General features: G+C 57.7%; 1 protein-coding gene across 3 annotated transcripts in view; it reads right to left on the bottom strand.

Annotated features, from left to right (window-relative positions):
• The window catches only part of PHACTR3 (phosphatase and actin regulator 3), a 210263-nt gene that overhangs the window by 30435 nt on the left and 157100 nt on the right, over positions 1-22728 (bottom strand). For all 3 annotated transcript variants that reach the window (XM_072801613.1, XM_072801615.1, XM_072801614.1), the window contains exon 8: positions 5646-5799. In XM_072801613.1, the coding sequence (XP_072657714.1) occupies positions 5646-5799 (154 nt within the window). The remainder of the gene's footprint in view (positions 1-5645; positions 5800-22728) is intronic.

Raw genomic sequence — 22728 nt, 5'->3', positions numbered from 1 at the left:
GGGACAGCGACCACCTCACCCCCGACAGCCCTGGGAGTGCCCGCGAGTTAAAGGCCTTAAAGGTCTGGAAATTAAAGAAAATAAAACAAAACAGAAACACTCCATGCACTCGAGGCAACGCGTGGATGGCACGTTGCCGCGGCAACCGGGGCTGAATTATTCAGCAAGTGAGAGCAGAAGACCCTGGAAGGAGGCAAACAAAGACAAAGGGATCCAATTAAACCGTTTCTGCAGGGGAACAAGCGGCCGACACTCCGGGACACGACTTTTCAACTGCCGATCCCTGCGGGTCCGGTTCCGGGGCTGCTTTTCCCTGTTCTGACCTGGCAACGAATGTCCAAGGAGCTACAATGTTCTAGTCCTTGGTTTAAAATTAATTACAGATCCAGTGAGTAATGGGGGAGATCAAGTCCAGGGCCTGTGTCCCGGGTACCTCTCAGTTAAGGGCCCTTCCAGAGAGAGAGAGAGAGAGAGAAAGAGAGAGAGAACGAGCGAGAGCACGAGCAGGGGGAGGGCCAGAGGGAGAAGGAGAAGCAGGCTCCCCCCTGAGCAGGGAGCCCGATGGGGGGCTGGATCCCCCCAGGATCATGACCTGAGCCAAAGGCAGACACTTAAGTCACTGAGCCATCCAGGCGCCCCACGGCTTTTCTCTTTAAATCAATTCACTTAATCCTCTGTTTTGAAAGAGAACTTGGTTTATCTAATAGAAAACCATCAGCAGTCGGCATAGCTGGGAGGCAGCTCAAAAATAACATGGTTAATATATTTTTCACCTCTGGCTAGGGAAGGAGTTCTTGAACCTGATGCAAACAGCACGAACCATACAGTATATCAGCGGTCGGTAAACTGTGTCCCGTGGGCCGCGGCCTGTATTTGCAAATAAAGTTTTATTGGTACGCGGCCAGGCCCACTCCTGCCACAGGGGCTACCGGCTGCCTCCGTGCTAGGACAGTCGGGTTGTGTGGGGATAACAGACACGGTTGGTCCACAAAGCTGAAGATACTCACTCTCTGGCCCTTCACAGAGAAACATGTCCATGCCTGACGTAGGACTGCTCATCCAGCAACCGGCCTGCACACAGGAAAGCACGAACAAAATGAAAAATACATGCCCCCAAATTGAGAAATAAGGACTGGAAGCCACCATTCCCAAAGTCAACTCCTACAGTCATTAAGACAAAGAAGGCAGCAGGTTAAGTACGTGAAAAGAAGAAACCAAATAGCTGAAAAATACTGAGAAAATGTTCCAACTCGCTAAAATAAGACAACACCAAACCTGCGACTGCACGGAGCGTCAAGGACACCAGCAGCCATGCAGGCCAGGCTTGATTAACTAGCGTGTTCTCTTGGCCATGGTGATGGGCCCAGGGATGAGCACGTGATCCAAATTTGTCTCATCAGCCCCTTCTAACCCTTGGTCAAGGCGGCTCGTTCAGGTATGGGCTCCTGTAGAGATCTAAGCCCGGAGCTTGGAGGATTAGGATCTCCGTGAAAGAGCCAGAGAACGAGGCCACCCAGAGCACAACAGAGTCCAGAAAGCAGAAAGAGGTCAGTTCCTGCGAATGCCATGCGAGCACCTGGATCCAGCCATGCCTGAAGCACATGCAGATGCTGGAAGCCCCGTAGGGCAGAGTGTGCACCTAGCAGCCTGCATGGTGCCTGTAACATCACAGTTATTCAGCAAGGAGCTCCCCGGTGTGTGACTGCAGGAATAGGGCTCGTGCACCGGTAAGAGAAAGGAGCAGTTTGCAGAGGCGTGGAGGCCGCAGGGAGAGGATCGAGACAGGCCCCTCCACCGGGGCTCCAGCAGGAGGGCAGGAGGCTCTGGGCATGGCACGCCCGTCCCCGTGGCTTCTCATCTGAGTCTCAGATCAGCCCGGTGAGTAGACAGGAAACCTCTTCCCCTTGATGACAGAAACGATTCGTAAGCAGAACGTGGGGCTGGTGCTTCAGCAGCGACGCTGACGGGGGAACGCAGGCTGCCAGGTGCTTGGGGGCCTGCACCCCTGGAGGCGCTCGTCACAGCCCCCACGGGCTTGAGCACACATGGTCCCGTCCTTCATGAGACACGCTGGACTGGATGGCCGGCGAGAGGCGGGGGGGGCCCTGCCCATGCTCACCGGGTGCTGGGCCTGCACCCCGGGGCCCCACCCGCCCAGCGGGAGGCCACGTCCCTGCAGCCTGCGATCCACCACAGGGGGCCTCACCCACCCACGCAGGCTGTCAGGGCCGCACCAAAGCATCAGCCACCCACGTCCCACCAGGATGCAGGCACCAAGTCCCCCCAACATCACCCCAGGCTGTGGAGATCATCCCCGCTACCTCCCCAGTCCCTAGTGGGGTGCAACCCCCTGCCCCGCCTCCCAGTGTGGTTAAGTTCCGTGCACAGGTCTGGGTGGACCCCCGCAGCCCCCGCAGAGCTCCTCCAGCACCGCAGACACCAGAGCCGATGCCGGGTGTGGCCACGCGGCCGTGAACGTGACCGTCCCAGCGCCCTCAGGCTCCCCCTCACCCTAGAGGCCCCCCACACAGCTCGTTTCCCACAAAGGGCCTTGGACGCCCAGGGAGGAAAGGCCGAGGTGCCCCACCCGCTCGCGTACCGCTGCACCGCGTGCCGCGGCAGTAAAGGCTCTGATGTGTCCTGCGGCACAGTCCACTCTCGTCGCGCTTCCCCACCCGAGCCGACCGCAGGGCACTTGCTCACGCCCGATGCCTGCCGTCTCCGCAGCCACCCCCTCAGAGGGCCTCCCGGAGGCCCGGCCTGCAGCACAGGGCTGACCCCGCTCCCCTGCCCTGGGGCATGTGGCCTGCGCCCCAGCCCCCTCTCCTTCCATGATAGCGCCGTCCCTTAGGGATTCATGCATCTGAGTCCTCCCCCCGGCCTCCCGCGGGTGCTCCTGGAGCATCTTCCTCGTACGGAGCACCCGGGTGGGTGCCGGCCTCACAGCTCGAGGAATGCGCACTGCCAGAGGGATCGCCGCCGCCCAGAGCTGTACCCGGCACCTCCGCGGTGCCTGCCCCTCAAGGAGAGAACGGTCTCTGCTGAATGAGCGACCGAGTGGTAAACACTTGATGGGTGTCACAGGCCCCTTCCAATCGGGCTAACATGGCCCCTGGTGGGAGGTTCCCTCAACGCATCGTTATCAGGCAAAATGTTCTGGTGTCAGGTTGGGGTGGGGCTCACATCGATCTGCATTTTAAGCAGCTTCCCCATGGGGTTCCCGAGCCCCAGGTCACCACCAGGCACCCTGACAACGGTCTGTGCCACTGGCACCCTCGGCCGCACAGCTCGGAGCCAATGCAGGAAGGGGTCCTGGCTCCCAGGGGTCAGCAGCCCAACCTCGAGCACCTGCCGCATGGCTAAGGCTCTGCAACACGCCTTCCTCATGGGATCTCCCTGAGTCAGACAATGGCCTCGGATGCTCAGCACCCCACTTAACGGATGAGAAAAGCAAGACCTGGCGGTGAGGCACCCCAGCGCGCCCATCACTGCAGAGCAGAACGCAGGTCTGCGTGAGTCCGGGTCGTTAGGACACGGGCTGGGAACCGAGTGGCCTGCGGCAACATGTGCCATGCTGCACCCGCCCCTCCTCTGCCACGGGCCTGGCAGCTGGCATCATCCCCGTTTTACAGGCGAGGAAACCATGGTGCAGAGAATCACAGCACCCAGGGTCTGGGCTTCAGCCACACACACACATCACCCTCCACCCCGAAAACAGTCAGTAGAGGATCCCAGTGGAAGGTGGGTACGCCTGGGCCTACGCGCCCCGGCTCGGAGCAGACGCAAGGGCTGGACCACTGAACACAGAGCCCTGGGCCTCCAGCACAGGAAAGACCCCCTGGAGAAGTCCAGGGCGACCTTCCGATCAGGGCGTCGTGACCAGAACTGATTCTGTCCCCCACCCCCAAAGGGACTCGCAGCAGTGCCTGGGGACAGTGTTGCTTGTCACAGCTGGGTGGGGAGGGCGGGTCGTGAGCCTCTCCTGGGTGGAAGCCAGTGCCGCTGCTGAGTGTCCTCACGCGCAGGACGGCCCCGCCACAGAGTCATCTGGCCGCAGACGTCAGGAGTGCCACTGAGGTGGGCCGCCCGGGTGGCTCGGCGGCTGAGCACCTGCCTTCGGCTCAGGGTGTGATCCCGGGGTCCCGGGATCGAGTCCCACATCGGGCTCCCCACAGGGAGCCTGCTTCTCCCTCTGCTTGTCTCTCTGCCTGTCTCTCTGTCTGTCTGTGTCTCTCATGAATAAATAAAATCTTAAAAAAAAAAAATAAAGGAGCGCCGAGGTTGGGAGACCCTCGCCACCCCACATGTGGCCTACAGACCAGCAGCACTGGTGTCCCCTGGAAGCTTGTCTAAAACCCAGGCCCTCAGGCGCCGCCGCACCTTCCTCATCGGAACCTGCATTTTCCCAGGGCTGCTGCAGGGGACCTGGGTGCGGGGGGCAGTGAGAAGCGGGTCAAAGGCAATCGGGCATGGGGCCCAGGGCAGCTGGTCCAGCTCACCGTCGGGATGCTGTCTCTTCCTGCTCTGCGGGACCAGCTTCTGGGTTTAAGGAGGGAATGAGGGCTGGAGGGGATCCAGGACACTGTCCCTTCAAGCGCAGCCCATCGAGACCCCACAGGTGCTGGAGGAAGGTCAGGGAGATGGCAACATGTGGCAGCGGAGCTACGGCACTGAACCCCGCTGACAGGTCCTCTCCAACATCCGCACCCCAATCCTGGGGCCACGATCCCGCAGCACTCCCGGGACACCGGGAGGAAGCAGAGGCCCCTGCTGGAGTAGCCTGACTCCCCACAAAAGCCCCCTGGTTCACACTCAGCTCTGGGCTGGCTCCGTGGCAGGGGACGCGGGTGAGAGCTGGGAGGCCCAGCATGCTCTGGGTTCTGGGCCCCAGGGACCCCAGTTCCTGGAAAGCAACCTAGAGAGTCATCCAGTGCTTGAAACCACCTTCCCCGGGCCGCGTTACAAAGCATCCTGCCTCGGCGCAGAACTGGATCCCCGCAGACCTCAGCCGGACACCCACAGCCCCACGCTGCCCTGGCCCATGACGCGGAGCATCTGCCACCAGCCAGCCCTGCTGACCCCCGGGGGGACCCTTGCTCACGGCTCTGGGGCACAGCCAGGCAGCAGGTGGGCTCAGCCTGGGGCACATACTGTGCCCCAAAATAGATTTCCAGCTTTTGTTGAAAAACTTAGATCTGGCCGTGCTAAGTGCAACCCTTGCTGGAAAATGACCAGGAGAGGGGGCAGTGGCCTCTCTCTAGACACCGACCAGGCGCGTCCTCCCCACTGTGTCAGAGGCTTCCCCACCTGCACCCCCTGTCACTCCGGCGGGTGCCTGGCCTCTGGAGACCAGAGCTTCTCCACCGGGGGACGGGGGGACAGTTTTGATCATCACAGGAGGACGTCATGTGTAGAGACCAAGCCTGCTGCTCAGCCCCTGACGGTACACGGACACCCGGCCCCACAACAGAGCATGTTGTGGCTCACCTGGCGCACATGTGGCCAGGTGAGGAGCCACCGTCAGGGCCCTGTCCGGGCGCCCGGGGACGGCAGGGCCTCAGAGGGGCTCGGGCTGCCCCGGCGGCGGCGGAAGGCGGGGGGGTGGGAGACGCAGCCCCGCCTCGTGGCGACGCGCCACTACTCACTTGGAGAGTTTCATCTCAATCTGCTGCCGGATTTCCTGTCTCTCTTCATCAGTCCTCCTGGGGAAAATATTCCTGTCTTCCAATTCCTGCTTGCTGGGCCGATTCCTCAGCTTCACTGCCAGGAGCTCCTTCTTGCATTTCCTTGGCAGCGTTCCTGGGAGCCACCGAAGAGAGGGGACAACAAGAAAACAAGTATTAGTCAAGTGCCGGCTTGTTGATCTAGTCACCCACCTGCTGGAGGGAGGAGTCCGCACCAGAGCCACAGGGGCACAGTGTCAGCCTGGGGTGCCTTCCAGCGGGGGACGCGGGAGACACGGGGAGAAAGGGAGGTTACCACCCACGGGCCACGCGTTCTGCGGGCAGACAAGCCATCGAATATCCCAGGCCTCTGGGGACGGTTGTCCCGGGGTGCTTATTAATGGCACCCAGTCTTTTTTCTGAGCGTGGACGGAGACTTAGTTGCTTTCTGCACGGCAGCCGCCTGCCGCCCCTTCCCCACACGGTCCACGCTCCCTGCTGACCACCCCCGGCCACGCGGGTCTTCTTTCAGAGCCTAGGACATCCCACCTCAGGGCCTCTGCAGGAGGCCTGCCCTCCGCCTGCCACCCTGCTCTGCTGGACCATCTGGGGTCCTGTCCCCACAGCCCGCTTGAACCTTCCTGAAGAGGCCCAATCGAGCTCCATCCCCATCCCCATCCCCATCGGGCCACACCATTAACTCCCCGTATCTGATCCCTTCCCCGTCGGTTACTTTATTCCTCCTCCACGAGACCACGCTCCAGGGCTGTCCGCCCTCCCCAGGCCCCAGGTCAGTGCAGATGCTGCAGGTTCCCAATGAATACTGAGTGAAGGAACGGGGGCGGGGGCCGACCCGGGGCCTTCGGGCCCAGGCTGGTCTGTACTTCCACACGCATCTAGGACCAGCTGAGCAAGATCTCAGAGAACAGAACGTCTAAACGGAGAGAAGTGGGGTTCGGCGGTGTGTGTGGGCAGAGAGGGATCATCCATCAGGGCACCAGGAGGAGGTGCGTGGCTTCGGTGAGCTTTCTGAAGCCGGGAAGCACGACGCCGGGTGTGTGGCCTTGCAGCCCTACCAGGAACAGGGATTTCAATCCTGGGGCTCAGGCCGTCATCCAGCGGGGACGCTCCCGTAGGTGGAGGCAAGCGTTATCTCTCGAGAGGAAGGGCTCCCAGAGAAAGCCAACGCGCAGTGTCGAAGAACACAAAGCAAATGAGTCTAATACCGTGACAGCTTAACAGAAGTTAGGGATAAAGTAAGACACAGAAATTTGGGCTCGGCTGAGGTTTGAATTTCTAATATGAGCTCGTTTGCTATGTGTTTTATAGAGACAGCGAAAAATAATGACTCCACAAACCACTGCAGCAAGGGCTCCAGCCTGAATTTGTTTTAATAGCTTTATAAATGACTAGAGCCCCATATTTATGACATCATAAAGAGCCTGAAGGAGTCACAGGCGTTTTTCCGTTAGTCTTTACTGTGTGTTCTGGGGTAAAACGAAAGCTCTGGTGGCATTCGTGAATTAAGGGAGTCTCAAAGGTCTTGGGACAAATCCTTCATGAATGTCAAGGGTTTAATACGTGGCGAGCAGGGATTGCCATTTTCAGAGAACCAAATGTGCTCAACCATGAAACGGCCCTGAACGTGATTTAATCTTTTTAGCTTTTGATAACGAAAGTCTGTTAAGCCCATTGCAAATGTCTTGGGTTTCTTATTACAAACTTTAATCCTGTTTGTTCTTAACTGAGAAAAAGATCCCTTCATCAGAGATTTCCAGACGTAAATGAGAATTCGCACCACACGGGGTCTCTGCGCCAGGACCAAACGGTTTTCCCAGCCTCTACAGGCACAGTGTGCACAGTAGGGCCACAGCAGAAACTCGCGGGGGCGTGCACACAGTAGGGCCACAGCAGAAGCTTGTGGAATGACTTTAGGTCTTCTTCAGCATGTCTGGAGGTTACTAGGTTCTGTTACTTACAAGTCAAAAAAGGAAATTTCGAAGACAAATAGCTTAAAATGAGGCTTTTCATAAATTTGCACAGCACTTCCCCGCAACCATCAGCATCGATGTGAATGAACACGTGTCCCAGGTCGCACGCTCCAACATGGAGCAGGATGTGAAGCTGAGAAACAGCGGCCGGGAAGCCTCTCTGTCCAGACTGCCAGTAGCAAGCAAGTTTTCCCCCCATCCCAGGTGCCCCTGGACACAAGTGCTTCCCTGTGCTCTGACCCAGAAATCCCACTTCCAGGAGTCTGCCTCCCACAGCGAGTGGGATGAGCACATAAAACCACACGAAAGGTGTTCATCCAGCATCATTTATGAAGACAAGAAACTAAACACAACCAAAAACCCCAAGACGACACTTATCAGATCACGGCACGTCGTACCACTTGGCCATGGCAAGCCCATTGAAAATGGCGGCGTGTATGGTACTGAGCGCCAACAAGACGTTCACGGGACGCTTGCAAGGTCTCGTAATAGCAACTTGCACAAAAGTACGTACGTCATCCACAGAAATGCATTGGTATATGGGTACGTGTCTGATTTTGCAAATACCTGTAATATAAACTGGCAGAGAAAGGTCAGCATTTGATCATTTTATGCACTAGTTTTGCTCTTCCGTGTTATATTTTTTATCACAAACATCATTTCCTTATATGAAAATAATTATTTAAAAATGAAGAACAATGTTGAGTGACATCAGCGAATGTGGTAGAAAATTCTCTCCTCCATAAAAGTAACAGGAGAGGGGCCCCTGGGTGGCTCAACAGTTGAGCATCTGCCTTCTGCCCAGGGCGTCATCCTCGAGTCCCGGGATCGAGTCCCACATCAGGCTCCCTGCATGGAGCCTGCTTCTCCCTCTGCCTGTGTCTCTGCCTCTCTCTGTCTTTCATGAATAAATAATTTAAAAAATTCTTTAAAAAAAAAAACATAACAGGACAGTTGGCAAAAATGGTCAGGGTCTACTTTTTCAGATCTCTGTAAATATCCAAATGGCGGCAGCAACACAGGACGTGCCTACCCAAGGAAAAGAGGCTGCATCTCCGAAAGCAAGGTTTTCTCTTTCCAGCGCCAGGCTCCTCCTCCTCCAGCCCCTCAGCAGCCTTGAACTATAAGAGTTTGCATTCATGGCGAAGACCAGCCACCTGGCGGTCACTGGGCGGTGCAGACGGGCCCAGCCCCCCAGAACTGCCATCCTCTGAGCCGTCGGCTGGCTCCCCACAAGGCCCCACAAGGCCCCACAAGGGTGCAAGGCTGGCTGTGCCCGATCTGGTCAGAGCTCGCCCGGCACAGAATGTCTTTCCCTGGGTGCATTAGTGGAAAATAATGTTGTCTTTCCGAGGCCAACGCAGTCATTTATCTTCAGACCAGTCCTGCTCAATATCCTATGGAGTTCTTTATTGGAAAAAGCCAACAAAAAAATCAACGTAGAGGCCAAAAAATTAAGTAAATTAAAAGTAAAAGCCTGATGTTGCAGATCCAGGCCAACTGCAGCAAACGCTGGTGGCGCCGCTCCAATGCGCAGCTGACAGGTGGGGGGCAGGAGGTGGGGTGGTGCTGCTGCCTCTCCCCAGGTACCGAGTGGCCCCGGCGGCCACCGAGTGGCACAACCCGGGCTCCAGCGAGAGGTAGCCTTGCACGCGCCCTGCTCATGACACACCTGCACGTGGAACTCCCGGCATGCCCATGGCCCCTGTCCCGTCAGCAGCCAGCACCCACCCCGGCGGAGACAAGGATGCTCTTGGAGAACCTCAACCCATCCGTCATTCCCCTCTTGTGTGAAAGGCCCCCTTCTCTCTCCCCACAGGCCACCACACCAGTCTGGTCTCCTCCCACCTTGATGGCCATACCTCAGTCTCCCTTACTGGTTCCTTGTCATCTCCCCAGCTCCACACGTTGGGGTGCCCCGGATTCGATCCTCACACCACTCTGTGTACACCTGCTTCCCACATGACCTCCTCTGTCCCATGAGACACGAGGCCTGACTGCCAGTGGCTCGGGATTCCCCTGCACAGCCACACGCTCTCTCCCATGCTCCAGACTCTCTCCCATGCTCCAGACTCCACTTCCTTCGGGGTGTCCCCACCTGGGTCCCTCTCAGGCATCTCAAACTCAGCACGTCCACAGCTGAGTGCTCGCTCTCCTGCTGAAGCACATGGGCTGAGGTGATGGGATCAACACGTGACCTGGACCTGACCTCGGAGGCCACGCTCTCAGCCCCGACAGTCAAGGGTCTGCTCAGCTCAGCCAGGCACCTGCGATCCTGCGTCAGCTCCATACCTGGCACCAAAGTGAGGGCCATGCAGCATGTGCCTGCGGAGCCCGGGCAGGCAAGGGCGGGAAATGTGCAAACAGGCGCCCGTAACTACCAGAAACGCATGATGTGTGCGTGCACAGGACACTGCCAAACTACCCGTGGCCTGGGTCTGTCCTGAACTGTGGCCATCCCAGGAGCTGGAGACATTTTCACTCGAAGGGAAAAACCAATCTGCTAGGCTCATCCACGGAGAGCACTGCCCCTTGTTCAATTTTTCCCGTATACACACTCAGAAAGTGCCGCTGACTTAGACGGCGCCGGGCAGGAGAAGCCACGGAGGAAGGGGGCATGAGCTAGAGACAGGGAAAGACCTCCTGGAGGAGGCGGCATCCGAGCTGGGACCTGAAAGCTGCCCCCGCAGCCCAGCCGTGGGTCGCAGAGCCGGCTTCACTCCATCGAAGGCCTGTGCAGGGAGATGGGCCCCCGCCTCCGAAGCGACAGTGAGGGCGTGGATTCCGCCCCCGGCCGAGACGGGGAACACGCACCGGCTTCTCCACCCAGAAGGAAAGGAAACCAAGTCAAGCCACATGAAACGGTGGTGAAGATGCTGGAACGGACAGCGATGCCGGCAGGCCAGCAACCAGATAAAGCGGGCCCTACGCGGGCCCCACATTCGCACCCCCTTCCGAGCCCAGGGACCCGGGCACACAGCCGGAGCTGAGAAGGAGAAATGGGGGAGACCCGAGTCTGCAGCAGGGCCTGGGGAGCAGCGGGTCGCCCAGGTGCAGAACCGGAGCCCTGGATCGTACCAGAGGCTGCATTTATCCTCAGTAAGGATCACGGTCAAGTGCAAGTACTGCGAGTGCCCTCCTCAGAGGCTGCGGCTCTCAGGTGGACAACAAAGCAGGACGGAGCGAGATGCTGTCGACGGGACATTCGTCGTGCAGGCGAAGGCTTTGCGGACGAGAAGGGCAAGGGGATGGGTGGGGCTCGCTAGGCCCGGGCCCAGGGGAGCCGAGGGGCAGGATTTCCAGCCCAGATCCGAGCCGGGGTGAAGGGATTGCCCCGGAGCCGTAACGGGGTAATTTCACAGGCGGCTGGAAGATGCCAGCATCCATGAGCCTAGCAGAGGCTCGAAACCACAGAGCAAACCTAACGGGCCGGGAGCAGAGACGGGTAGAGCTGGAGCTTCGCTCCAAGGAGGAGCAAAGGAGCTAGAAGAAAAAGCAGACGAGGTGCGCAAGGAAGTGGAAGACACGGACACCACCTTCAAGCAGCTGGGTCTGACGGGCGTTTCTAGAAACCCCACATGGGGAACGCACCGCCTCCTCAAGCCGCCGGGCCCCGAGATTCCCCAGGTCAGAAGCTTAAGGGAAAACTGCAGGATCCCATCCATGGAGCACCCCGGGCCTGCAGGAAGCCTGCCCCTTAGAGTGGGAAGGGGCCACACTCATAATGGTGAGGCTCACGGACGAGGGGCTGCGCAGGTCTGAGCCTCCGACAGGTGCAAGTACGGACGTCCACTCGCCCGGCGACAGAAGTCTTGTTGCTGGCAGCTTAAGCTGAAAGTCCTATTAGGAGGGAAAGGATCCCCTTCCCACCCATATCTCACCTCCGGAAGAAACCACCACTGTGTGTGTTAGATCCCCTTCCAGACCTACTTCTACACGCTGGACAACTTCTCTCGCTTCAGTTTTCTTTTCTTTTTTTTTTTTTTAAAGATTTTATTTACTTATTCATGAGAGACAGAGAGAGAGAGAGAAAGAGAGAGGCAGAGACACAGGCAGAGGGAGAAGCAGGCTCCATGCAGGGAGCCCGACGCAGGACTTGATCCCGGGACTCCAGGATCACACCCTGGGTTGAAGGCGGCGCTAAACGGCTGAGCCACCGGGCTGCCCGCAGTGAGAGTGGGATCACCCCGTCGCCGGCTCCCTGCCCTGCGTGGTCCCATGCACACACCTGGCAACCAATCCAGGTGAACCAATCCAGCTCCTGCCCCTTCAGGGCCACAGATTATCCCAGAGCATGACAGTCACATAACCTGCCACCCGCTGAGCCAGACTCCCAGGAAGGGACAGCTAGGTGTTGGTTTTTGCTCTTTCACCAAAGCGGCAGGGACGGTTCCCCCTCCTCTACCCCCAGCCCAGTCCTGGGGGACGGAGACGCCGGAGCCAAAGCAGGGCTGACGAGAGCTCTGACAGGTGCTCCCGACCCCCCTCCGCCGGCTTCCCTGCCTTGTGGTGGCTTCCAGAGCCACAGTCTCGGTGCCCTCCTGGGAAGGAGGCGGAAACGTAACCAGGGCCGCGGATACGTAACCACATACGGCTGCAAAGCTCTGCAATTATGGATACAGTCGCCATGAGATCGCTTCTTCTCAATAAGAAGCACTTTGGAATTTATCCTAAGGACGTAATAACGGAGATGCTCAAGCCTGCGCACCGAGGAGGCACCTGCACCCTCACACCGCTAACCCGGCACAACCTGGGGATCCCGGCACCCGGTGGGCTCGGGCCCCATGAGCTGATGCACGGGAGAAGGAGCAAGGAGGCTGGGTGCCAGGAGACAGGCGAGGATGGCAGGGGTCCCCCGCGTGAGAAGGGCCCGTAGCCTGTCCTGGCACAAGCGGCGACCCTAGGGGGCCACCTTGCATCGTTTTAGCCACCGTACACTCTGTCCCTAGAACTTGCATTCAGCTCCCTCTACGGTCTGCTTCTCTAAGATGCTGCGTCTGTTCCTTCATCGTGGCCCTGAAGAGCACGAACGTACAACTGCAGGTCCGGTGGCCTTGACCGGGTCCTTCAGGCCGCGCCCCCTGCGCCCAGGGCTTGGGCTTTCCCAGCCTGCGGGAGACCATCCCTTGTACTCATCCAGGTCTGTCCGGGGCCTGGGCTGGGTCCCCCTGCACCCCGATGCCCAGCCTCACAGTCCAGGCCTCACTCCCACCAGCACCAGCGCCAAGCCTCGTGGATTTCTGCCTGCTGGGTGCACCGGCCCCCAGCTCACTGAACCTCCATGCACACGTACGGGGACCCTGTCGCCCAGCTCATCTGCCCCAATTCCCTGTCCTACAGATTCCAGCTGCCTCCACAGCCCAGGGCCTCCTCAGCCCCCTGGCCGCGCGGAGGCCCCCTCCCCGCACCCCCACAGGGAGAGGCCCAGGCAGAAAGCCGGACGACCAGTGTGGGGTCACCCTGCGCATCCCCCGTCTCCCAAGGACGGCCTTCCACACCCAGTCCAGTTTCACAGCTGCTTCTGGTGGAAGGGCCGCTACCCCTGCTCTGCCCAGGCCCGAAGCAGAAGCAGCAGCGCCGGAGCCCTTCCTCAAACAACAGGGGCAACCGTGCGCTCGTCCTGCAATTCTAAGCGGGTAACTCTGAGGACCCCACGTCTCCACATCCCCAGGGCTCTTTGAGGTCCGGCTTCAGGAAGAAGCAAGGGTGCTCTGCTTCCTCCAGCAGCCGTGCTCACATGGGAGGGGGTGGGAGCCGGGGCCTGTGCCTCGGGCCACCGCAACCTGGCCGTGTGGCCGAACCAGCCGCTTCAGCTCCTGGCCTTCAGTTTGTCACCAGTGAGACGGGGTAGCAGCCCAGTCACATGACCTCTGTCTCCGCGGAGGGCCTACCGTGTGCTGGGCACGGGGTCCAGAATGGTACAGAAATGGGGTGCAGGGGGAATGGCAACCACTCAGCCCCGGAAGGAAGAAAGGAAGGAAGGAAGGGAGGGAGGGAGGGAGAGAGAGAGAGAGAGAGAGGAGAGGAGAGGAGAGGAGAGGAGAGGAGGGGAGGAAGGGAGAGAGGGAGGTAGGGAAAGAGAGAAACAAAGAGAAAGGACCCTGCGGTCAGCAGAACCAAGGCCGTCAAGATGTCCACTTCCCGACCCCAAGAAGGCAGATGTCCTCACGCGTCCTCAGAAGGCGCGGAGCCAGCTGACAGCTTCAGCTTGGCCCCAAGCAACCTCGGGGCTGCAAGATGATAACTCATCTTACCTAAAACCACCGAGTACGGCAGTTTGTTTGGCAGCAAGACGACCAGTGAAACTCTTATATCTGACCCGCACCGTCTCCATGTGCGTGTGGCTGGTCTCCATCCTGGCCCCACAGGGCCTTGGGCTAACTGTCCAAGGGAGGAGGCCACGCCCTTCTGAGGGGAAACAGGCTCTCTAGAAGGGAGCGCCCCAAGGCCCTACACAGTGACAGCAGAGCTCCCAGGGCCCCCCCAGCTGCAGGGGACGAGCCACCCCTGGGGGACGAGCGGGCGAAACAGAGTCACCTAGAAGCCTCCATCACCATGGGGCGAGGATATCCATGTCTCTGAACCAACGGCCTTTGGGGCTGAGAGACTGCATGAGGTTTGATGACCTACGTGAGGGAACAGAAACGTCACGCACCACCTGGGTGTCATTGGAAGTAGGGGATGAAGGGGGAGCATGGAAAACAAGTGCAAGTAGCTCTGAGGATCATCCAGGGACACCCAACACTGTCTCCTCCAGACATCACTTGGCCTCACTCACCATGCATGCAAGAGGTGCTCAATAAATGCTCTTGGGTGACGGTGGGGTTCCTGGTTGACCATGAGCCGGGCAGGGGATCCTTCCTCTCCCCTGAAGTCTCTCAGAGCCAGGGGCCCTGCCACCTCCACTCCTGTCCACTTCTCTCTGACTCCGTCTCCCCCGCCCCAGTGCTATGGACTGAACGGTGCCCTCCCCCCGAAATCCATGGCTGGGAGCCCTACCCCGACGTGTGCCTGGGTCAGGAGACGGGGCCTCCGGAGGGAACGAAGTTCAGAGGCCCTGGTCGGATCACCCCGGTGTCCTTAAAAGAGAGGAGACCCCGAAGTTGCCAAGCCTCCCCTCGTGCTCACCAGGGAAAGGACCCGGGAGGACACGGAGACAGGGTGGCTATCTGCAAGCCAGGAAACGGCCCCGGCGCTGACCAGGTCTCGGGCCTCCAGACCCACGAGAGGAGGAATAAGTGATGTCAGAGCCCCCCCATGTCTGGCATGTGGTCGGGGCAGCCCGAGCCGGCTGCTGCACCCTGTCAGCTCCTCACCTCCCCCCACGCCGGGCCAGGGCCCCCCTCACGCCCCCCATCTTCCTCCCACTGCCCACACCCTGCCACAGCCTGGCCACCTTCCTCCTTCGCTTCTTTGCCTTGATCGCCTCAAGATGGGACAGCAGCAGTCCCCGCGTCCCACCAGGCTGCCACGGGGGTCGGGTGGTGGTCTGCATGGAAGTGCCTGGAAAACCACCATGGCAGGAAGTAACGTCCCAAAGAAAATGCGGTTCAGCGGCTATAGGTCATCGCCGGGCCTGTGAGTCCCTCCCCATGGGGCCGCTCGGTGCCAGGTTTTCTCAAAGGCCTCCCCTCCCAGCATCCTGCCTCCCAGTGACCGTCTGCGGCGCTACCTGGCATCTGCGGGGGCAACGGCCGGGGTGCCAGGGCCCAGGTGCTCTGCGGGGAGGCCAGCCGAGCCCTAGCTCAGTACCGGGGACGGGTTCCAATCTGCCCTCTGCTGTACTTACAATATTCTTCAACTAACGGTACAGTTCAGCTTTTGCTTTTCTCAGACGTGTCCCCCGGGAGAGGATCCCGGAGCCCGCGGAGAGGGTCACCTCTTCTTTCAGCTCAGGCAGGGCAGGAACTGCTCTCCCCACACCCACGTCCACATCCGTCCAGCCCGAGGTCCCAGGATTTCTCACCCAGACACGGCCCTCTCCGGACCCCCTGCCTCTACGCCGAAAGGCAGCTTTGCAACGTTAGCAGGGAGCTCCTTGGACAGTCTAGTTTGCTCTTCGAGTCCTCGGCCCAGAGCTGGGACATGCTTAAGAAGCTTTAAAAAAAAATTCTAGCTCTTACACTATTTTACACCAAGGATGAACCCTGGACGACGCGCATCAGAGTCACCCCCCAGCCCACCTGTGGGCTCAGACATGCCGACTCTCGGGGTGCCATAGGTCAGGCGGCCGCAGGAGAGGTTAATTCTTACAGAGGCTATTCCGTGTCCTTCTTCCTCCTCCTGCTACTATTTTTGCACACGTCTGAGGATGTGTGTACAGGCAACATACAAACACTGGGGTGTACTTATCCCCTGCTACTGGGGTGCACCTCAGAAAACCGTATGAACTGCTCTTTACATCATTGGTGCTACAGGCCAAGCTGGTCACAGTCCACTGAGAGTCACCTGACAGGTCGCCCCGTCCTCGGGGTAAGGCCGAGCCCCTGACGGTCACACCTGTGGGAGGTCACAGGGGCTCTACGTCGGTTCGACTCATCATGTGATTCACAAGGCGATCACGGACGCGATGCCTCCCTTGTCTGTTCAGGACATCGGGCAGCCCAGGAGTCCAATGGGTGCACCCCCGCTCACGCAGCTCCCCAGAACTGCCCCCACCCCCAGGGGCCGCAGCTCGGGTGGCAGGATCGGCAGGGGAGGGAGCCGCCTTGGAGCCGCCCCGGGATCACTTCCTCCTGGGACAGCCCCCCGGGCTGAGTTGCCAGGGTCCCCTCAAGCCTCACTACACTTGGGCTCTCAAGTGTTTATTGCTCACTTCTGGTCTTTCCAAACCAGAGGTGATGTGACAATCATGGTGATTTTTTTGCACCCAACGCGATCAGCTGGTAACGCCATGGTGGGTATCCTTGGGCTTGTCGGGTCACCTGGGAACCCGGAAAGTGAAAGAGAGTAAGAGCCTCACGTTAACCCTTTGCTCCACTAACACAGACCCTCTGGCGCACAGGCCGGGCCCCCGCACCCACGCCAGCTTCCCAAGTCCACCCCCGTCTGCCGTGTCTGAGACTTCACCCACCAGGCAAACGCTCCTTCATCCTTCAAATCCCCGAGGAGGCCTCCTCTGCCCTCCCCATGACGTTGCCCCCCCCACCCCTCCTGCACCTGGCAAGCTCTTACCACCTGCTCCACGTGACACTGAGGCCTCAAGGCAGGGAGCTGCCTTCCCAAAAGTGGCCTCTGTCTATTTGCAGATGATAAAGAAGGACAGGCTCTTCTGGAAGGCCAAGCAGCACAGCCAGGCGGAAATTACACCAAGGGTCTTAGACCCGCATGCAAACCCTTGCATCCTGGAGGGTGGGGAGCATCCCTCCTCCCACTGCCCCTCCCGCTCCCAGGACTGGATTCACAAAGGAGCAGCAGGGAACAGGTGCTTCCTGGTCTCCCCAGAGGGGCCGTCAGCACAGCCCCCACGGTGCTCTCCCCATACTGGGCCAACGTGCAAAAGGCACACACATACCAACCTGGCACCTACTTCCAGGACTTTCTCCCGGGAATGCATTCACAACATCGCCTGATGGGGAAGAGGCCGGCCAGACGCGGTGTCCCTCACCCGGGGACAACGATCCAGAGGAGCACAGAGGCTCTCCCGGCCTCCTGCGTGCCTGTGTGCCTGTGGGAGATGCTCTCCCCGCATCCGCTCCCAGCCAGGGGGCCGCCCCCTGCTCCCCCGGCCCTCTCCAGGACCGCTGGCAACTCTGGTGGACCTCTTGGAGGAGGCTCTTGGAGGAGGCTCGGCCCTCGCACGCGGGTGCTGCCCTCCCCGTCAGCCCCAGCTGGTTCTTTCCAAATCTGCTTAGGAAAGGAACAAAGAGTAAGGCCTACACCCGTGCCTGTTATCCTTAACTTTCTAACGAGTACAAAGTAAATGTACGTCTCTGCAAGTCCCTCCAGAGCGGCCTGGAGAAACCATAAGCACTCTGGTGCTCCAGAAGATTAGGTCACTTTGTAATTTGGCACAGATTAAGATGAAAGTAGAGTACTGTAGGTCTTACGGTCTTCCCCTAAATAGAATCAGAAAGAAACCACCACGGGGTAGGAGTGAGCACCCGCATCGCTTTGCGAAGCACCTCAGCCCCCACCCCATCTTCTAGAACTTGAGCTGGACGCCTCGAATGATGCAGGGCGGCCGTGTTTCCCGCAGGGGCCCGGGGCTCCAGCTAGAAGACCCCATCGAGGCTCCGGCCTGGGGCCAGGAAGTGTGCACTCGTGTGTGCTCAGGCCTTCGGCGTTCCTGTTTTACCTTGAAGATGTTTAACGCACGTATACACCATTTTATATTTGTGGCTTTCATTGGCCGTTTTGACTACAACCTAATTGGTTGGTCCCGATCACACTAGGTAAGGAAATACCCGCTTTCTCACGGATTTTCTTCCCTTTGATTGTGTGCTCATACGTGGGTGAGTTTATTTTACATAATTCACAAAAGCAACCATTTTCAAGTTCTTTCTGTCGTCTCACAACCACCTTGGATGCACTTCATGCTCTGGAACTGGAACTTTCTGCTGAATGCCTGCATTCACTGCAGACGTGGGATAAATGTGTGTAATTGGTCGCTGATTGACACCCGCTCGGAGCGCTTCCATCTTTCCTATCACAACGGTTACACGGCGAACGTCCAGAGGTGCCAGTGCTTCTCCACCAAAGGCAGCTGCTCCCCTCTGGGGCCCTTGGGCACTGTCTGGAGGCATCTGGGGATGTCACGACGGGGGATGGGCTGCTCCTGGCACTGGGTGTGTCAGGGCCTGGGATGCGGCTGCAGTGTGCAGGACACCCCCACCCTGCAGGGAATCACTGGGCACCAAATGTCCCTTGTACCAGGGCGGAGCAACCCTGGTGCATATAAAGCATTACTCATGAACGCCGGGATACTGGGGGACAGGTTCCCCCGGCTTTGCTGCCAGAAGACAGAGCACAAACACTGATAACTGCAACGGCTCTTTAGGGAGGTCACTTCGATCTGTGGTGACACCAAAGTGCACGAAAGCGCATACCTCCCCTCCCTGGTTCGCCACACATTGTCTTGTGTTGCTTTGGAGTCCGAGGTACCACGGCTGCAGACAGACTCCCCCTCTGTCCCCTCGGGCTTCTCTGTGGACCTTCACTGTCCCCAAAGAACAGCATTTGGGGTAATCAGGCCCCACAGATTACTGCCAGGGTTCCATCAGCCACCACCTGGTGCTGAGCACAGCCCGGGACCAGTCAACGCCCCCCCGCCCCCCCTCGCCCCCCCTGGCCCCCCCCCTTACTGACCTCACTGGCAAGCTGATAAGCGCCCCCTGCTGGTACAGTTAGCAACATGTGGGAGCAGAAGGGAGCAGACGTGTGGGGTTTGGAGACCGGGCGACACACAACAGCACTGCAAGTAGCATCAGGGCAGGGGCAAGGTGGACAAGTCACTTCCTATACTGGTTACATCCTGAGCAAGAGCCGGTGGGCTGTGCCCCCTCCACCTCCTCCCAGAGGCCCTGTCCACTGCCACGATGTTCAGGGCAGGCCTGGTGCCTCACAGGCAAGTGTCAGGTGTCAGGGACATGAAATCAAGGAATCCAGGATGCCTGCTATTACAAGGTGATGGGCATCAGGGTCCGGGGGCTCTGACCTACACTACACTCCTTCACGTTTCCACATGAAAAGGAGCAGTGAGGACACAGATGACCCCAGCCACCACGTGAGCCCTGCAGATGGTCACAGGTGACACTCATCAGTCCCCTGGAAACCTGGCCAGGGAGGCCCAACCGTCCCCATGAGTTATAGACAAGGACGCCATGACCTGGGAGTCCTCCTCTCCTGGTCAGGGACAGGTGGTTCACAGCAGGTGCCACCAGAGACCCTCTTGGGGCAAAGGGCCACTCAGCCCATCCTGCCAAATGGGCACCCAGCAATTGCCGATTCTCTGTGTCCTTGTTCCATCCTAAAGCCACATCCAATGACACAAATGTATGGCTTACACTTCCCAACGGAGGACATGCCTGTTTGGCCGCAGGGACACTGACACTCCGGTTAAACTAATGAACTGGCCGAGGGAACAAGGAACATATCAGCTACAGAATGCTGACAAAATTGGAGGCAAAGCTCTTTCAGACCCCGGGCGTGGTGGCACTCAGGCTCTCCCCTGATCTTGCCCGCTCATCGATGATGGTGACGATGCTGGTTATTGTTGCCACACCAGTTTGAGCACAAGGAGTCAGGACTCCACTGGGTCCCTTCTAATCATCAGAATAACCTCATCACTACTATTTTACAGATGGTGTATCTGAGGCACAGAGAGGTTAATGGAGTCATCCAAGGTCACAGAGCTACAAGGGATACATCCTGACACGTAGAGAGGTTGCAGCCCTACAAAAGTCTCTCTGCACACAGAGTAAACCCGGAGAAGAAGGCGCATCGCACAGCCAGCCCTCAACCATGAAATTGCTGATGCTCCAGACTCAATGTCTGGGGAGGTGTTGGGAGGTGGGGCCTCTGGGAGGTGCTTAGGTCATGAGGGTGGAGCCCCTGTGATGGGATTTGAGCCTTTTCGAAACACACACCAGACAGCATGTTCCTCCCTCCGTCCCTCCACCACGTGAGGACACAGCAAGAAAACAGCCATCTGCTAACCAGGAAGCAGCCCTCACGAGACCCTACAGCTGCTGGCACCTTGGTCTTGGCCTTGCCAGCCTCCAGAACTGTGAGGAGATAAATGTTGTTGAAGCCGCCAAGTCTATGGTATTTGTCACAGCAGGCCCAACAGACTAAGACACCCCACGTGAGGGGAGTGGGGGACCTGCTCCCTCACAACGTGGACCGTGGCTGAGACGTGCCTGCATGTCCATGATTTGCTGTGGTGCATGCCCAGGGCATGAACTGTCTGCAGGAAGGGACAAGTGGCCCGGGTTGCTGGGAGAGCTCTGGGAGCACCCCGACACTGCTAACTCCTCCTCCTGTAGCGCTGCTTGCTGTGCAGCCCCTCCCCCTTGCTGTTCCCTCACCGAGCCATCTCCTGAGCACCCACTAGGTGCCATCCACAGGGCTGCCGCACGGACAGTGGACAAGGAGGATAGATGCGGTCGGAGTTCAGGATAGGAGAAAAGACAAAAAACAAACTTTTTCATCACAGATTTTGAATTGAATCTTGGTGTGGCAAGAGCATAAAAACTGTTTCTTGTAAAATTCACCTGAGTGAGCAAAATGTGCTTTCTGGGTCTGCCTATAAGGATCCTGAAGTCACCACTCTGTCCTAACAGCAAGTAAAAACCTGAATAGACTGAGAAATCAACTCTTCTAGGATGTGTGGGAGAGGAGAGGACACAGGGCCAACCACTGCCCCTAAGAACAGAGACAGACAGGTGGACACAGAGTCACGGCTGCCCAGGGCAGACACTCAGTGGGCGGAGGCCTCCAGGGGGCCAGCGCCGGGGTGGGAAACCTGAGCGGAATTGAGGACTTGCTGGTGGCTCAGGTGGACAAGTGTGAGAGTTAAAATGGGGCCCAGTAGGAGGGGCCCCCGCAGTACTGTGAGTTTTACCACCAGGAGCTCGACCAGGTTCCCACGGTGAGTGTCTGAAGAAGGATCCCTCCTGCTTCCTTCCAGCAGGGGACGGGGAGGAGGCCATCTGAAACAGCCCAGAACACTCCATTCTCCCACTGGGGAAACCAGTTCACCTGAGTCTAACCCACTGGGGTGTCATCAGAGCCTAACAGACTTAGTGGAAGGGAGACACCCAACTCCAGCCCACGAGAGCCATCCGGTCCCACCCGAGGTGGGAAACACTTGTGAGGCTCCCAGTCCAGAGGCCCGGCTCACGGAAACAGTGAGACTAGGCCACAGGCCCTCCCCGCGCCCCACCCCTTATAACCAAAGCCCGTTCACAGCAGCTCCTTTGCCCCAGGGCGTCAGGTCCAGCTACCAGGAAAACGTGACCCGGCACACCAAAAGGCAAAATCACAATTGGAAGGGAGGGAACAGTAAAACCAGGTGTGGCAGGGATGCTGGGATCATCAGACCAGGAATTTAAAACAACTCTGACTAACCTGCTAAGGGCGCTAATGGATAAAGCAGATGGCATGCGAGAACAGACAAGCAACATCAGCAGAGACAGTAATTCTATGAAAGAATCATAAAAATGCTAGAGATAAAAACAACAACACTGTAACACTGAAGAATGCCTTTGATGGGCTGATTAGTAGAATGGCCACAGCTAAGGAAAATCTCTGAACTTGAGAACATCTCAACAAAAACTTTAAAAACTAAAAAGCAGAGAAAAAAAATCTAAAACAAAACAAGAGGACAGGGATCCCTGGGTGGCGCAGCGATTTAGCACCTGCCTTTAGCCAAGGGCTCGATCCTGGAGACCTGGGATTGAATCCCACGTCAGGCTCCTGGTGCATGGGGCCTGCTTCTCCCTCTGCCTATGTCTCTGCCTCTCTCTCTCTCTCTCTCTCTGTGTGACTATCATAAATAAATAAAAATTTTTAAAATATATTAAAAAAAAAACAAAAACAAGAGGTCAGAATATCCAAGGGTTGACTGACAATTACAAAAGAGGTAGCATTCACAGAATGGGAATACCAGAAGGAGAAGAAAGAGGAAAGAACAGAAAAAAATCTTTGAAATAATGTCAGACAATTTCTTCAAATTAATGTCAGACACCAAACCACAGATCCCAGAATCCCAGAGAACATCAAGCAGGGTACATGCCAAGACAACAACAACAACTATGGTTTGGCATAACATCTTCAAACCACAGAAAATCAAAAATAAAGAAAAAATATCCTGTAGGAAGCCAAAAGAAAAAACATTTACAGAAGAACTAAGAAAACATTTCTACCCAGCTTCTCGTCAGAAACCATGCAAGCAAGAACAGAGTGAAATAAAATATTGAAAGTATTTGGATAAAAAAACACACCAACCTAGAATTTTACAGAAAGTGAGAAATTATCATTCAAAGGTGAAGGAGAAGCAAAGACTTAGTGAGACAAACAAAAATCAGAGGGATTTGTTGCACCTAGATCTGTCTTGCATGAGATGTTAAAAT

Source organism: Canis lupus, chromosome 26, assembly GCF_048164855.1.
Source record: "Canis lupus baileyi chromosome 26, mCanLup2.hap1, whole genome shotgun sequence".
NCBI classification, from domain to species: Eukaryota; Metazoa; Chordata; class Mammalia; order Carnivora; family Canidae; genus Canis; species Canis lupus.
The sequence above is the reverse complement of the archived record's forward strand: the minus strand, read 5'-3'. Positions and strand labels throughout refer to the sequence as shown.